Here is a 17,079-nt window from a genome sequence, read left to right as displayed (position 1 = left end):
GTGTGCCTTGGCAGTTTTGGAGAGCCAGAAAAACTGTGAAACAGTACCCGTTATCCGGAACTACCCCTAATGGAAACGCAACAAAAAACGGGCCGGGTTTGGCACGGCACGCTTCAACCGTGCTACGCGCTGCAGTGGAAATGCGCCATTAGTCTCTAAAGCTTTTGTCTCTAATACCTAACCCCTAGAACCTTCCAATATTTACATAGTACTTACTGTAATACTGTTGTGTTTGTGAACAAGGCCCTTTTTACTGTCACTCAAACATTTTCTAGGTCATTTAAAATGCTGATACCAATATATATCTGTATCCGTATTACCATGTTCTTGAAATGATAGACACAAAATAAATGCATATTTCCAGTCATACACTAGGTTTTGTAAGAACAAACCCGCAATATTCAAATCCGATTGACATCTGATTTTCTAAGAAATGTGAGTTAGTATGTGTAGTTATTATGAATTCAGACCATGTCATTTGGCATACAGAACAAAATATATGATTTCACTCCAACATACTTAATAGAAAATTGATAAATAACTATATTTAATATTATGTGGATTTACCCAACAAACCCTGTGATAACCGTCCTACTTTTAATAATTGCTCTTATGCAAGCCAGCTGATCTGCTCACATCATGTTCTACTTGTTGACCTTCCCTGAGCCCACCATGTTGTCAGTCAATTGAGCCTATTTTTGGCACACGTTCACATGTATCACAAATCCCTGTCTCAGACATCCGATTGTGCTGGAGCGTTCTGGATTTCACCGCAGCATCGGCTCTATAACTGGCTGGGAACCAGTTGTGGCTCAGTGTCATGAAAACATATGAGTCACCTCCGTGTGAAGGCAGATACTCAAACCAACTGAACTTAATATTTGTGGATCACTGTGTATGCTTGTATTGACAGTTTGGGAAAGCCCTCTGAGACCGTTTCATTGGTTTGCCCCACCCTCCTGTAATATTTCTCTCCGGTTTGCTATCTGCAATACATGTTATATCTTGAATATCAAAGATTTAAAACAACTGTGCTGAATGCCATTATAATTGAAGCTCAACTAAAATACAAAAGTCAACAACATGTGCCTAGTCAACTGACTGCTGGGAGTTTCAACATCTAGACCTGCCAGTAGTCACTAACTGCAGACAGTGTGTTTCATAATCTCATATGTTATGCAGATTAAATAGTTTACAGACTAGACATGTTGTGGGGTCAGTCTGAGTTCTCGTGTTTTTCTGTTTGTCACAGTGACCCATTAGAGCGAGGACATGGTACTTTAGCAGCATTAACAGCCTTAAGTCGACTGGTAGCTTCTTCTGAGGCTAACGTTTTTTGGACAAGCTTTCTGTGTAGGCCCTATATTGATTTGGTTAGGGAAGATGCTTGCTGGAGCTTGTTAGCATTCTGCTTATTGAAAAGCCACATTATACCATACCGAAGAAAGCTTATATTGAGAACATGTTTGTGTTGTTGTGTGTGTGTTGTTGACTCAGTTCACACTGCTACTGAAAGTGTGCCTTGTGATTTTAAAACACCAAGGGGGCTGTTGCTTCATATGTAAACCAACACATCATTATCCCTGCTGTGTTGTGAAACCTCTGTTTGTGAAACACACTTCTTTTACCTTGCTTCAAACGCAAAATTGGACAGGACAGAATTGCATGCGAGTTGACAGTTTCATGTGATTTACCAGGTTTTATTTTGGCCTCTGGGCTCTCTTTTCCATATTTGCTTTGCATTGACGAGCAAGAACAAAAAGCCGCCAGTGTGAAAAAGCCAGCACACAAACAGCTTATCAAGCATGTGCAGTGTCCTGTGTGTGTGGACGATAACAGGAACTGGGTTTGAGCAGAAACTAGTGGAAAACTGTGGACTTTTTGATCCTGTCATCTAAAAATAATGTGGGTGTGCTTTCCCTTTCTTTGTAAAACAACAATAACAATAACGTTTATTTACGTAGCCCACTGATTTGCACAGCACATCACTGTACCTTTTCTGTTTCATTAACATTAACAGCACCGTATACAAGTAGGTGTAGGGCTTTCCCTGTGAACAGTCAGTGCAGTGAAGGCAACCCTAGAGCTGTTAGATCAGCATATCGTGGGGAATTGATGTAATTGCCATCACTCCAGGGCGGCAACCGGAAGCGGATATTTTTGTAAGTAAAGTAAAGATACACTCTTGTTTTCCAGATCTAGTTTCTTGAATTGCCCAAACAGTGCTTGCTGGTGCTTTTAATAGGCGCAGACTGGTTCGGTCATCATTCTTTGAATTTGACATGTGTCCTCCCCCCCTACATTGCCCATCAACTATAATAAGATGGGGAATGGCTGGCAGCCCAAGCTTGCAAGAAGAAGGCAAAACAAAGACCACCATAGATTCGATACAGAATACTTGAATATATGTAACTCTTAAAGTTGTTTATGTGTCATCTGGTGACATGACCTCTTGTTATCTATTCCTAAGCAAACAGTCATACCTTGGATGTGTTGTCGCTTCGCCAAAGTCACGTTGAGTTTATTTTGTATGCCCGTTGTTCTGTGATGTATTCTTTCAGGCAGATTTAGTGACAGATATAGGCGCATTATCTTCTCTAGGTTTGTATTTAAAATGTCCCAATTAGTGTCTGTACGGATTGCCCAAAGTAAGGGGGGTTCGGTTTGAAGGCCTCGGAGCACAATCAAAGTTTCTCTGCAGTATTTGGTTGTGGTGCGTAGTTATGAGTGGTGAGTCATCCTGGTATTGAGGTGCATCCTTTAATTGGCTTCAGAGGGTGCTGCAAGCTGCAACAACAGGTCTGTCTCTTTACATAACCTTCCTTGAGCACAGAGGTATGCAAACTGGAAAGGGCAGATCCATTGCACACACCCCTCCCATCCCACACGTACAGTAAGTGACTCCCACACACAAACACCCTGTCGCTTCTTATCGCCCCACCGGCTTTGAGGCAAGGGCTCCCTGACCCCCGCACAGTGTATGTGTGTGTGCGCGCGTATGTGCATGTTATGTAGAGGCTGGGACAGAGCGGCAGGCAGGCAGAGCTGAGATTGTGCGACCAGATCTGGAATGGGAGAGAGAGTCACAGTAGCAGCTGCTCCCTTGCATTAAGAGGCTCTCACTCTGACAGAGGACAATCACAGGGACACAGAGGACTTCCACTGCGGCCACGGCCTTTTGCTCACAGAGTGATTTGTACACAGTCAAGAGGATACCGCCGGATTCACTCTTGTGTTTGTGTATGTCTTCCCCATCCTGTCCGGAGCGAGGATGAGGATGAGGGAGCTCTCTCTGCGTCAGGATCCTGACCTGAGGAAGGAGTTGGCCCTTCTGGCACGCGGCTGTGACTTTGTTCTGCCCTCTCGATTCAAGAAGAGGCTCAGAGCCTTCCAACAAGGACAGGCAGGTGTTTGTATGAGTGTACCCTCGCCCACACAGGCTCCTCTGGCCTGTCAGCCAGTGGGCAGGTCTTTAAATGTGGAGTAGAATTTGTGGGTTTGATGTTTTGGTATTCAGCTGGCCTTTGTGGAAATGTGCTATTCAACATGCCGCTGTCATTGTGCCTATTCCTCACTGTTGGCTATTATTCTTTGCAAAGTGGAACTATATGTGTTGTTGGAACCAGCAGCACACCTCGGACAAGTGAGGACAAATCATTTGTATCCCTTTCTCCAGGCAGCATTATTCAAATAGCTTCCACACACTGCTATGTCATATGACAATGTGATTTTTATATTTATGATAAGTTGTGGGGGGCATTTTAAAAAGTGAATGATGTAAGCTATGGTTATTAGATGATGTTTTCATCTTGTGTGGTATGTTGTGCTCAGCTGCTTTACTCTCCTCTTACAGACCACATCATTGTGAATGTGCAAAATGTCATGGGGCTTAGCGGATGTGCTCAAGAGCTCTGCTAGTGGTTAGCATGGAGCGAGAGAGAGATAGAGGGGACGCTGCTGGGCAGGGCCACGGGAGATGTTTATGTCCTTTTATAGCCATGGCTGACGCCAACACACAGGACAGAGACGAGGATCAGCCGCATTTATCGTTTATCCGATGGAAATGAGCAGATTACAGCTGGCAGAACACAGCAAAACTATTTAGATCAGTATTGACATGTATATCATGTAGAAAACGGATATGGATAGATTTAGCCCTCTTATGTTCTGCTCTATAGTTCTAAGGCTTTAATGATGGCGTTTTGGGCTTTGTCCATTTCTAGCCAGAGTTGAGAACGAGTGGTAGAACATGTCAGAGAAAAACAAGATGATAATTTGTGTTGTCTCTTAGCCTGCGTGGGTCTGTCATGTGATAATGAAAGGTCATGGAGGCCAGGTAGCAAATTCCTGACTCATGTAAGGTCTTTGGGTACGAGATGATGAGAGTGAAGCATTCTCTGCTCAAGCTGTTTTTAGTAAGTGGCTAATATGTGCACATAACACACTTTGGACCAAATGCATCCTGGCTTTTTATAGGTGTACCCTCACTGGTGAATGCCCTCTACAGCAGTGGGTCCCAACACGGGAGGCAGGGCCCGCAGTGGGGGTCGCCAAACCTAATTTTGGAAAATGTATATAAAAATAAACGTTTTAATCTCACAGGTTAAAGTATGCAGATAAAACAGCCAACAAGCTAGCGGGCCAATGGCCAAGCCTCAGTGATAAGAAAACAGAATTTATCAAAAAAATTGTCAGAAAAAGAATGATGATAAACCAGATTTAAAAGACTGCCATTAAACTTTTTTGTATCAATGGATGTGATCTCTTCACAGTATCTCAGTTGGTGCAGTAAATCATACTGGTTTGAAACAAAATGATCATCACATAAAGAGCTTGCATTATGTCATTCCCATTAGACATACAAGGATAGACTGGTTTCCAGCATGATTGTACAGCTCAATAGCATATTCTGCTAAAGCCTCTCACAGATCTATCATTTGGGTCCCTGGCAGAAGAGGCACACACAGATGGTTCCAAGCTCTGACATATTTGAAGGTTTTAAAGATTTGTTACTGTACCTCTACAGTCCACACACACACACACACACACACACACACACACACACACACACACACACACACACACACACACACACACACACACACTTATAACATGGCAGCCCTGCTTCTATCTCCAGAGCTGGCATTAAAACCTCTGTTTGCCTTTAATCAAGAACTCTGTGTAAACCCAGCCAAAGTGTACACATCATGCCATTGCATTGCATCTAGTTATTTATCAGGACTGTCCATTAAATAAAAATAATATTATACTTATTAGACATCCAGTCACTATTTTTAAAGCACATCAGTTCTGAATAGATTTACACAAATTATAAATAAAATTCAAGCAACTGTCAATAACATGTTGAAACATGAGTAACTCAAAATATGTGGTTGCCTTGTGTTAACTTATTTTGTTTTATAGAGATACCCTTTTGTTCAAAAGAATCTATTTTGATGACCAAAATATACTTCTTAATTAAACGTTATTGCGATGCCACAGATGTGATCACCTTGTAGTGATGACCGGTGACTAACGGTCAACTTCAACTAAGACACCAAAACAAAAGCTGAATTAGTTGACTCAACTAAGAAGGGTCAGCTTGTGCATATCAAATGAAAATGGAACGGTACATCTGTCATTAGATTAACACATTTAGATGTTATTTATAGATCAAGTCCTCAGCCGTATCTAGAATTATGTGGGGGTGTATATAGAGGATTCAAATACCTGACTCTCTTCAATTATTGTCAACCAAGGGGTTTACGCTTCAGTCTATTATCAGTCAAGCCGTTTAACACTTATTAGTGTCACTTCTTAATTTAAAATGTATTATTGAGTTACAATCTTTTAAAGGGTTTAGTCTAACGCAGGCATGTATTACAGATAAATGGTTCATTACTATAACCACTAGCTGCTCTTCCCTGATGGGGCTGATGAGAGGTGTGTTAGTGCTGGCAGTGTAAAGGTTTCATCAAGGTGAGCCTTAGCACATGCTGGAATGCTTGATCTGAGAGCAGTTAGCCTGTGCTAGCATCAGTTGCTAATCGTATTTTTTCCCTGTGTGTTTGTCTCAGGCCCAGGTGAGGACGGAGAAGCCCGTCCCCACAGCGCTGAGTGAAAGCATTCCAAAGTTTTACTTCCCAAAGGGACGGCCGCAAGCCAACATCAACATCGACACCCTCATTACCAAAATTGAGAAAACATTTTCCCAATTCCCAAATGAAAGGGCCACCATTGAGGACATGGGGCAGGTCGCCAAGGTGAGAATGTGAAGCATTGAGGTGAAGCTGCCACCCAGGAAATGATTTCCATTAGTGCCATTTACAAATGTTTGCTGATTTTCAAACCTCTTCCGAAAATATTATCCATGTCTCCCTGAGGAATGTGAGCAATGGCCCTGAGGGGAACCTGAGTGAAGAGATAAATGACAGCTAGGTTTCCTGAGGGTCTTTAAGTGCTGCAACACTACCGCCAGCCCACCCTACAGAGTCATTGTGCTGTTCTATTCCGCATTAAAACCACATGTGTAAAGGAAATGCAGTGTTTTTCCCATCTCTCCTCTCTATAGCCACTCCACACACTGTATCTGATCTGCTTACTTGTCTCCCCAGGCCTGTGAGTGTCCTTTCTACTGGAAAATGCCATTGTTCTGCTTGGCTGGAGGCGACAGGACCGGCTTCGTGTCCGTTCACAAGTTCGTGGCTATGTGGAGAAAGTAAGACAATGGCTCTTCTTATTCTCACTGGACCACTGGTACTCCCAGCCAAACAGCTCGTACAATCTCCTCGAAACAAAGATGACCGCTCACTGAAATGACAGACGTGGTCATGCAGCTCTCTGACATCTACTTTCATTTCTAAACAGATATCATTGATTACAAAGGCCTCGTAAACAAAATGAAAAATGAAAACATCTATTCAGTGTCTTTCTGTGTGAAATTGTAAAGGGTACCATAGGGCTTTTGTAATGGCATCTGTGCTCTTAGTTGAATGCTGTTGTGTGCAATAGGCGTGCTCTTGTAGTAATATGCGAGCCTAGAGGGCTGATAGACCTGGCCTTTGACTTGAGCTCATGACTGAGCCATTCTTAGATGAGAGGCCACAGGCAACACTTGACGCTTATAATCACCAGGCAGCGATTCAGAATCCTAATTTCAGAATGTATTATACCTGCGCTAGCACTTTTGGGGGGAAACATTTCAATCATGTGCTCTTGAAAGAATGATAAAAAAGAATAGAGCGAACATAAGAGTGAAAGAGGGGAGTAGCCTTGCAACCATCTGTTCTCTCTTTTCTCCTCCAGGACTCTGCAGACCTGTCACGACGACGCTACTAAATTTGTGCACCTCTTGGCCAAGCCTTGCTGTAATTACCTGGAACAAGACGACTTTATTCCATTCCTGCAGGTACTGGCGGGAGCTCACCCAGGTGGAGGGCTGGACTTGGCAGTGCTGGGTGGCATAACTGGATTTGCGTGGGTGGTGGGAACTGGACTTCATTTCAGACCTGTCCTGATGAAGTAGTGCTTTTTCATGCGGCGGATAACTAATTCAGGGAAGCTACTGTAGGTCAGTGGAGGGGGAGATACTGAAAGAAGACCCCATCAGTGTAGGATTCAAGCTCAGCAGAAAAGAACCAAAGAGGGATGGACATGGTTCTTATTTAAAAGGTCCCCTATTATACTGTTTTCCATCCATATATTATAGGTCTCAGATATGTACCAAACATGTCTCTGAAGTGTTTGGCTCCAAACACCAAACAGATCATTGCAGCATTACCCATAATCCCCTCTGTTTCAGCCCTGTTTCAAAAGTGCTGATTCTCTGTCTGTTACTTTAGATGAAAATAAGGAGCCCCTCCCCACGCCCCTCTGAGAGACATTTGGTTAAAAGAACACAATGGTGCTCTAGGAGGAGATTCAGGTGATAAGGTGTGTGTGTGGGTGGGGGGGGTTACCTTGGCTAATGGTTGCATAAGCCAAAAAATTGTTATGACATCATAAAGTGGACAAAATCTGATCAGCTCATTTTCAGACAGGTTTTTATATAAATGGATCAGGACAAAAAGAGATTAAGTCTTTTTTCCTGAAACTTTCAGAATCTCTTTACACAGAGGGGACACATGTTTATGTATAACAGACATGAAAAAGTGCATTTTGCATAATAGGTGACCTGTAAAACAAATTAAAGCAACAAAAAAAATCCTAGAAATGACATAGATTTATCAAATGTATTTCTAAGAATAGTCTAATTGACTGTTGGTCGGCCTTACCATGTGAACCTGCTGTGCTGGCTGTTTGTCTTCTCATTCCCCCTGACAAGCTGTTGGTGCTCCACACCAGCCCCACCCGACACCTGATTCATTTTCATGCTGGCAGGGGGGGGGGGGGCTGACTGAACAGCCGTTAGCATACCAGCAGAGATGCCTTGTGGCACACGCCGTTTAATTTGTAACCCTCCGCCCGGCGAATGGCCTGTGACTGTTTTGATGAATGAAAGGCGGATTGCAGTGGAGTAGATTTGACTGTTTCCTGTGCGCTGTGATTTATGTGTTTCTCTATGATTTAATTTCTCACACTAAGAGTCAAAGAGGCACGACGGCTGCCCTGAAATAAGGCCTTTTAATTTCATTGCCGCCTTCGCATTTATGTCAAGAATTCTTTCCCCCAGCAGAGTAAATGGAAGGGGGGTAGAATAAAAAAAAAAGACGTGGGGGAGTTTCATGGGAAAAAAATATAGCTACAGTTTATTTGAAATGCAGCACACCCCCTGTGACTTTATGGCATGAGGAAGGTGAAGAGCAGTCTCCAGAGAACGCTTTTCTTTGGCCTACTCATCGGTTTGCTGTCAGAGCCAAAAGACTTAAGCACATCCCAAAAGCGGTTGACCCGGTGTTTTCTGACTTCAAATAGTTATTTAAATGTGATGACCTCTTCCTACAAGGCCTGCAGCTTTTTCTTTACGTGGCAAAATGTATAAAGCATATGCGCTGAGTGATGTAGATGGACACTGACAACTTTGAATGTTTGAAGAAGCAGGCATTTAAAATTCTGAATGTCATGTGTTCTGAGCAACACAAAAGAAAGACACATGTGGTTTGCCATTTGACCCGTTTCTGAAAGTAACTGCAGATTTGGACTGAACTTGTGTATTTGTTTCTGTTGTAAGCACAGCATGTCATTGATTTGTTCTTTTGCACACGGTGTGTTAGTCTAGAGGGGTTTGTTATGGAGATGAGTCAGACGTGCAGGACAGACAGAGAGAGCTGACTTTACTCTATGGTTTTCAGGATGTGGTGAACACACACGCAGGCCTGGCCTTTCTGAAGGAGGCACCGGACTTTCACTCACGATACATCACAACGGTATGCTAACACAACTCGAATAACAGCACATTATTATTGTAAGATTGCAAAAATGCCTCAGAATGTTTTTTATGGTGAAATATTGAGTTGTTAACACAGTCAACGGTTTTTCAGGTGATTCAGAGGATATTCTACAATGTGAATCGTTCATGGACCGGAAAAATAACATGCTGTGAGCTCAGGAAAAGTAACTTACTTCAGGTACAAGACTACAAAACCAAACTAATGTTTTCTCTCTGGTACTAAAATCCTCTTTTTGTATGTCTGTTTGACCCAAAACATATTTAATAATATTTATTTTTAAACCATGATTAAATAAAAAAGGTGTAAAGGTAGCATTCAAGTTATTGATAAAAACAGTTATCTTCAAATTCACACGTTTTCATTGTGGTAATTATGTACGTTTTATTATAGAACAATTATTTTTGATTTTGTATATCTGGTATGATAACAATATTCTCACCAAAATGGTAGCCTAATCTGTTCTTGTTTTTATTTATTATTTAAACCAATTTATTTTCGGTAAAACTAAGGCTGTCTTTCTAGTTGCACCTGAAAACTACTTTGCGTGTGTGATTACCCCACGTGTAGAAGGTAATAAATGAACAACGCAGCCTGTCTGTAAACTATAATGGATATTTACAATAGACACATTGGTAAATTGTACCGGTATATTGACCATCTATAAAACAAAAACCTATCATTGAAACGTTGACTTTTCGTTTGTCCCAGAATCTGGCGCTGCTGGAGCAGGAGGACGACGTGAACCAGCTGACAGACTTCTTCTCTTATGAACATTTCTACGTTATCTACTGCAAGTTCTGGGAGTTGGACACCGACCACGACCTCTACATAGACCAGAAAGACCTGGCCCAGCACAATGACCAAGGTTCACCTCTCTTTAAAGGCTCCTATTCTACTCTCTTTAAACAATATAGTATAGGTCTCAACACACCAAACAGATCGTGCATTGTAGCATCCCATAAACCCCTCTGTTTCAGCCCTGTTTCAAAAGTGCTGATTCTGTGTCTGTAGCTTTAAATGCAAATGAACTGCCCCTCCCCTTATAGCTCTGCGAGGTGATTGGTTAAAAAGAACACAATGGTGCTCTAGGAGGAGATTCAGGTGATAAGGTGTTACCTTGGCTGGTGATTGGCTTATGGTTGCACAAGCCAAAAAAAACATTGTGACATCACAAAGTAGCCAAATCTGATCAGACAGGTTTTTATATAAATGGATCAGGACAAAAAGTGAGCGAATCTTTTTTCCTGAGACTTTCAGAATCTCTTTACACAGAAGAGACACATATTTATGTATAAAAGGCATGAACAAGTGGATTTTGCAAAATAGGGGACCTTTAAGAAGACGCGGCAGCCTAGTCTCAGTTGGTTTCAGATAAACTGTATGTCTGTACTCCCACACAGTTCAAACAACAAAGGTGCTGAGACCTTGTCAGAACACAGCTTTTCTCTCACTTTCCATGCATTTGTTGGCACTGTCAGAAGGTTAAACTTTCATGTACAAATAAAAAGCATTAGTGTTATTGTCTGGGTCTACTGCTCACACACAAACACACACTGTGAGAAATAGACTTCTCTTTGGTGCTTCTCCACCCACACACACACACACACACACACACACACACACACACACACACACACACACACACACACACACACACACACACACACACTGTGAGAAATAGACTTCTCTTTGGTGCTTCTCCACCCACACACACACACACACACACACACCACACACACACACTCCACACCACATGTTCTTAGTTGATGGTCTGTGAGTGAGGCAGGGGAAATGAGACACAAGATCAATAAGAGAACAGCATTTATACTCTGACTCGAATGACGCCATGTCTGGAACAATTTCTACGACTCCATGGCCAAACGATGACCAGAGGATTTATAGAGTTGTCAAGATAAAAAAAAAATAAGAGCTTAGACTAGCCACTCTGGATTTACAGTCTGTGAGAATGGATGACATGTGTTGTGAATAAGATGTACATTAACTGAGAGCGCTGTGAGTGAAAGGTTTTTATTTCCAACAGTCTGGGTTTTAAATGATCTCTTTGCTGTGTTTTTCCAGCCCTTTCCCAGAAGATGATTGAGAGGATATTCTCAGGGACAGTCACAAGGTACATGGAGATTTGAATGGGAGTTTAAAGAATGCCAATCAAGAGTTGTGAGCAAATCATTAAACATTTTGAAACAACTCTCTTTAGGTTTCATTGGTAACAGTTTGTTTTTATTTCCTTCAGAGACAGAAAGGTGTACAAGGAGGGGCGGCTGAGTTACGCTGATTTTGTCTGGTTCCTTATCTCTGAGGAGGACAAGAAGACCGACACCAGGTGTGTAGACCAAGGCTGTACAAGTTTAGAATTTAGAATTTGCTTTCATTTCATTTTCTGAGATTCCAAATTCTGGCTGAGATTCTGTAAGATTTAGTTTTACAGTAGGTGTTGTTTTTGTTATGGCCAGGATTAATGACACACATGTATGTCATTAAATATACATAGAAAACACATGCTTAAACATCTATTATAGGAATAGTCATAATGTTTGCATCTTTTAGATTTTCTCCCACAGGAAAATGAGCCCAGTTGGTTTAAATTATTAAATGGCATTTGATCTCCAATACTTCAATGATGTCCTTGTTTTTTTAATTGTACTAGACTCGACATAGACATTATTTATCAGGCATTAAACATTATACATTCAACAAGTGTCATCAAAACAGTCATCTGTCTGAATATGCTGAAAATAACTAGTGAGTGTACGTAGCCATTTTTTGTTGATCTTGAGGAACACTGTTCTAGGGATTAAGGTTCCACCTTTTTTCGCCCCAAAAAGGCACCTGTCTGTTATTGATATACATAATTGCTAAATAACTGAATCTTAAATCAATTGGGTCAATTATAAAAAAAATGAACCAGGTTGATATCATTCCAGTTATGTTTTTCTTATAGGAAATCATTTTTATTAAGTTTTAATTAACGACAATATTTTTCACTGCCTATTTTTGGTTTTGTTTCTGAACATACCCCTCATGAAGACTCACACCCACACTGATTGCATCTCTTGTTTCTTTAAAACCTTTCTGTCTTTTCTTACATGCACCTTTCTGCTTCTTTACCCCTCCCCCCCTCTCAGTATAGAGTACTGGTTCCGCTGTATGGACCTGGACGGCGACGGGGTGCTCAGCATGTACGAGCTGGAGTACTTCTACGAGGATCAGTGCCAGAAGCTGGAGACCATGGCCATCGAGCCCCTCCCCTTCGAGGACTGCCTCTGCCAAATGCTGGACCTCGTCAAGCCGGAAGTGGAAGGTCAGACCTTTTTCACGTTCATACCCAAGTTCACACACACTGAAAGTCAGACAGCGGGGAGAGAGGCAGACGCACGCACACATTGATCCTGAGCTGAGGGAGGGAAACAGATGAGACTGATGCCAGCTGTCGGAGTCATCCACACTGTCAACAAATGCCCGACAGCACTTAGCTCAGAAGACACTAGTCCCCGGTGAGGTATGCATGTTTAGTATTGATAGCCATAGCTGGAATATGCCCCTTACTCGACCTGCTGCTACTGCAACTGTGTGTTATAGCAGGTAATACGAGACGCAACAACTTATTTTTGAGGATGGTATTTCCCTCCACAGTTATGCCTCCTCCCGACAGAAACGTTTTAAGAGTTTTAAAGTCTGTTAAAATGTCTCATTAAACGTGGTATTCTTTAGAAGATCTCTGCTCTTCAGTACAGGCGTACAGTTATATTAGTTGTAGATTACATTACATAGATAGAGACATTACACTGATGACCAGTCAACAGCAGATCAGATGAGTCTAGAGGAGTTTTCATAAACAACCCAGTCTAAAATGCCACTGTCAGGAAATACAGAACTTTCAGAAGCAGATACAGGGGCTTTTTTGAGGGCTCCAAAGATATTCAAATCACGGCCATTCATTTCAGGCATGACATAGAATATATATTTTGGGTTGAAAGTTTAATTTAAGAATCAATCGCCTTTTGAATTAGTATGAGCTAGCATCAGCCTCCAAACATCAGGCAGGGCTCGCTGAGGAAGTTACATTGAAATCTTAAAGCCTTTTAAACAGCTGCATGAGAGGTTAGGCTGGCTAACAACATGTTCAGTTCATCCAGATAAAAAATGTTTGATTACACAGTAGGTTGTTTTTATATCATTGAATCCAAACATTTTAAGGTTTTCAAATCTGAAAAGCTGCTTCCTTTCTGTTTTTACATCTTTAAGAAATAGGATGTGTATTGTATAAACAATTTTACAACTTGACAGTAAACTCTTACAACTTGTCACACACATTTATTTATTATTTAACATTTTAGAGACCGCAGGTAATTGGAATGACAAATTAATGGAAATAAAAGAAAATATTGGCAACAGTTTTAGCTTGAAGTAATGTGGCCCAGCTGTTTTGTGGTTTCATCAGTAGACAAGAGATCCCACTCATAACCCCTGACACACTTCTGTATAACTCTCAGGCACATTTTGAAGAGTGAATGGCAAAGTCAGACTAAAACCTTGTACTGAGGCATCCTAAATACTTTTACAATCCTCTGCCTCGTCTAAAGTGATCTTTTTATCCCGTCCAGGTAAGATCACTCTGCGGGACCTGAAGAGGTGCAAGTTGTCCCACATCTTCTTCGACACGTTCTTCAACATCGAGAAGTACCTGGACCACGAGCAGAAGGACCCGTTCTCCGTGATCAGGGTAAGGCTGTCAGACGATGTGAGACGGAAACAACTTGTTCTTCTGTCAGCGGTCGAGGGGATCACGTTTCTTGTGGTGTTTTTTCAGGAGATGGAGACAGAGAGCCAGGAGTTCTCCGACTGGGAGAAGTACGCTGCGGAGGAGTACGACATCCTGGTGGCCGAAGAGGCCGCCAACGATCAGTGCAACGACGCGTAAGTCCAGGGCTGGATTCATTAAACCGATAAAACTGTCCTTTATTTTCTTTGTAATTCTTTTACTTTGACACCAACTCATAACGCCTAATAAAAGCTATTCGTTATAACTTGAAATTCGGCATGAAAATAAAAGCCGTTTACAAGACTCTCCTAAAAGACAGCTTGGTAACAGCGGTAATGAAACGGTTCAGATTTATTTTGAAAATCAATTTTGACCAATGACTATTATTTCAACCCTATTTATAAACAACAATATATAACATTGTTCATTTAACATGTCAATTACTTATAACATATTGACTTTAATGCATGGATTTAGAATCTTTTTTAGAAACTGGCAGATGGATGTTTTTGTCTGTCTGCGGTTAACAGGAGTGTGTTCATGGTTTGATGTATGTCATGGCTTTACAAAGTATTCCCAAGGACATTTCTTCAGGAGTTTCATAAATGAGTCCCTGAATATTGTTACATATTGTAATAACAAATATGTACTGTTATTATGAGGGCTCACAGCAGATGCAGAACACAAATAGCCTCATTTTATGGCAGAACTTTCAACATCACATGGCAGGAAATGCAGTTTTAATTGATTGTACATTTCTTTAGATGGTCTATTTGGCAGTGAGACAGTGAGACAGTGAGGGTCAGAGGTCAGGCCTTGTGTCCCGCAGCAGAGACCCTCAGAGAGTCAGTGGTAGATGAGGCTGTTGACAGGTATGTTGTGTGGTTTTAGGAACACCACCAACTTCTAAAGACAGGCAGCTAACCGGAGCAGGTAAGACCTCAGGTCAGCAGCAGAGACTTCACTGTCCCCCCCTCCTCTCTGTGAGTCCAGTCCTAAACCCACTCCTGGCTCCCTATCCCCCCCCCCCGTCCAATCTGATGCTGACAGCAGGTGGTCCTTCTGTCAGACGGCACAGTGGTGTGTGTGTGTGTGTGTGTGTAGTCACATTCTCAAATGATCAATTACAGTAAGAAACATTCTGCGGTCAAAAACCTTCTCTTTTCTTCTGTCGTTATGTGTGTGTGTGTGTGTGTGTGTGTGTGTGTGTGTGTCAGAGCATGTTTTGGAAGCAGACGGTTTCTGTTTTTCAACTTCCACTTCTGAGGAAGAACTGTTCACCATCTCTGTCCGTACCGTCATGTGTTGCTCCTTTGTTCTCTCCAGTTCAAAATGTCCTCTCTGTTTTAAGGAATTACACTTATTCACTTTCTTGCTAAAAGTAAGAAGAAAGGATCGACACCACTCTTGTATAGTTCAAATGAAGCTGCTAGTTATATTAGCTTAACATAAGAAAGACCATAGTATGAGCCAATGGGATGGTTGTAATTACACGGTTAGCCACTATGAATATTGGCACAATATTGCATAGAGGCATCTAGTATTTCTGCTAAGCTCCTGTAAGCAGCTGCTAGTTCTTTTTTCATAACTCTCAGCAGGAAAGCAAATGAGCTTTTCCAAATGTAAACAGTTTGAGTGTTATAATTGAGAACATTGACTGTGTCTGGATGATCCCTGATCTTCTCCTCTATGTCTCTGTTCAGGTATGAAAATCCTCTGAGCCCTTTAGGGCAGCACATCTCCACTGAGCTGGGTCTGACAAAGAGACACTTCTTTCAGATCCCCAGTCCACACTGCAACCTGGACGAATATGAATATGAAGATGACTTTGAGTGATCCTGTAGCGTTTCCTCACCTGCTGAGTGCCGTGCGCTCCAGGAAACAGCCCAACCTGCAGTGGATGAATCTCTATCAAGACAGATTCACAGGTTCAGGACAAACTTCAATAAACAGGAAGTGAACAGAGCACTGGTGGGGTCAGATGTGCTGGAAAAATGGACGCAGTATCACACATTTGGACAGGAAATATGATCAGAGCAGATGGTGGTTGCTCAAATTACCGAATGTTTTAAATATGTTCACCAGCCTCGCTTACAGAAGTCATCACAGCTGACTTTGTGGTGTCACAAGCGGCACGTTTAGACCTCTGCACGTGAACAAAGGAAAAGTCGTGTAATGCTTTGTATAAAAAATATCTGGGGCGAGTGTTATCTCATCTGAAAATCAGTATCGTGTTATAACATTCATGAGCTGAATCACATTCTGATTGGTTGATTCGGGATTTGAGCTAAATCACATTCTGATTGGTTGATTGGGGATTTGAGCTAATTATCATCTGAAGTCATTGGCTAGTGTTACATTCCAGTGATCATAATGGAAGCTTTTCTACAAGACTGTAAATTCATGAATGGGTGTTTGTTGAAATGAGGAGTTGCCAAACAAACCACCGTCAAGCCTGTTGCACACAGTTCACACTGCCAAACACACACACACACACACAATATTTTGTACAGGTCTGCACTCATTATGACATATATTTACTGTATTTGTGAGATGGGGTTATTATTAAATTATTAGAGAAGAGTTTATAAATACCTGTAAATATTTATTCGGTGCTTGCTGTGTTGTAAATGATTCGGGAAATTGTTTTAGAGACTTTTTTCTATGTTACCAAGTACTTCATTTGTATGTACTTTGACGGAACAAAAGGAACCAATTTTAAAATGTTTTGCTTTTCTTTAAATTAATAATAAAGCCTTTTAATGGGAAAGTAAATACATGGACTGTGCTTTTTCATTTGAAGCATCTAGTACAGACTGTTTTTGATATGCTCTATACATATACATGTCTGTTAGATTAAAAGGGCAGCTGCTCAGTCATGTTATTTTAGACTAAACTAAATACAGATGT

The 17,079-nt window shown here is 41.5% G+C and overlaps 1 protein-coding gene across 1 annotated transcript; it reads left to right on the top strand.

Annotated features, from left to right (window-relative positions):
• The first annotated feature begins 2,917 nt into the window (after nt 1-2,917).
• Nucleotides 2,918-16,944, top strand: ppp2r3b (protein phosphatase 2, regulatory subunit B'', beta). The gene is made up of 13 exons (XM_010788591.1): nt 2,918-3,403; nt 6,078-6,263; nt 6,615-6,718; nt 7,306-7,408; nt 9,291-9,365; nt 9,480-9,566; nt 10,098-10,254; nt 11,469-11,517; nt 11,641-11,730; nt 12,533-12,708; nt 14,012-14,130; nt 14,218-14,324; nt 15,873-16,944. The coding sequence occupies exons 1-13, from the start codon at nt 3,272-3,274 to the stop codon at nt 16,003-16,005; spliced, it is 1,518 nt and encodes a 505-aa protein (XP_010786893.1). The 5' UTR covers nt 2,918-3,271; the 3' UTR covers nt 16,006-16,944.
• Nucleotides 16,945-17,079: the final 135 nt, after the last annotated feature.

Source organism: Notothenia coriiceps, unplaced genomic scaffold (genome assembly GCF_000735185.1).
Source record: "Notothenia coriiceps isolate Sejong01 unplaced genomic scaffold, NC01 NC01_scaffold00031885, whole genome shotgun sequence".
NCBI classification, from domain to species: Eukaryota; Metazoa; Chordata; class Actinopteri; order Perciformes; family Nototheniidae; genus Notothenia; species Notothenia coriiceps.
This window is presented reverse-complemented; position numbering and strand designations above follow the sequence as displayed.

Excerpts from the sequence above, each read along its gene's own strand:
- ppp2r3b (XM_010788591.1), top strand. The coding sequence starts at position 3,272 with ATGAGGATGAGGGAGCTCTCTCTGCGTCAGGATCCTGACCTGAGGAAG. Across the intron at positions 10,255-11,468 it reads GGCCCAGCACAATGACCAAG|CCCTTTCCCAGAAGATGATT; the intron begins GTTCACCTCTCT and ends GTGTTTTTCCAG. Across the intron at positions 14,131-14,217 it reads ACCCGTTCTCCGTGATCAGG|GAGATGGAGACAGAGAGCCA; the intron begins GTAAGGCTGTCA and ends GTGTTTTTTCAG.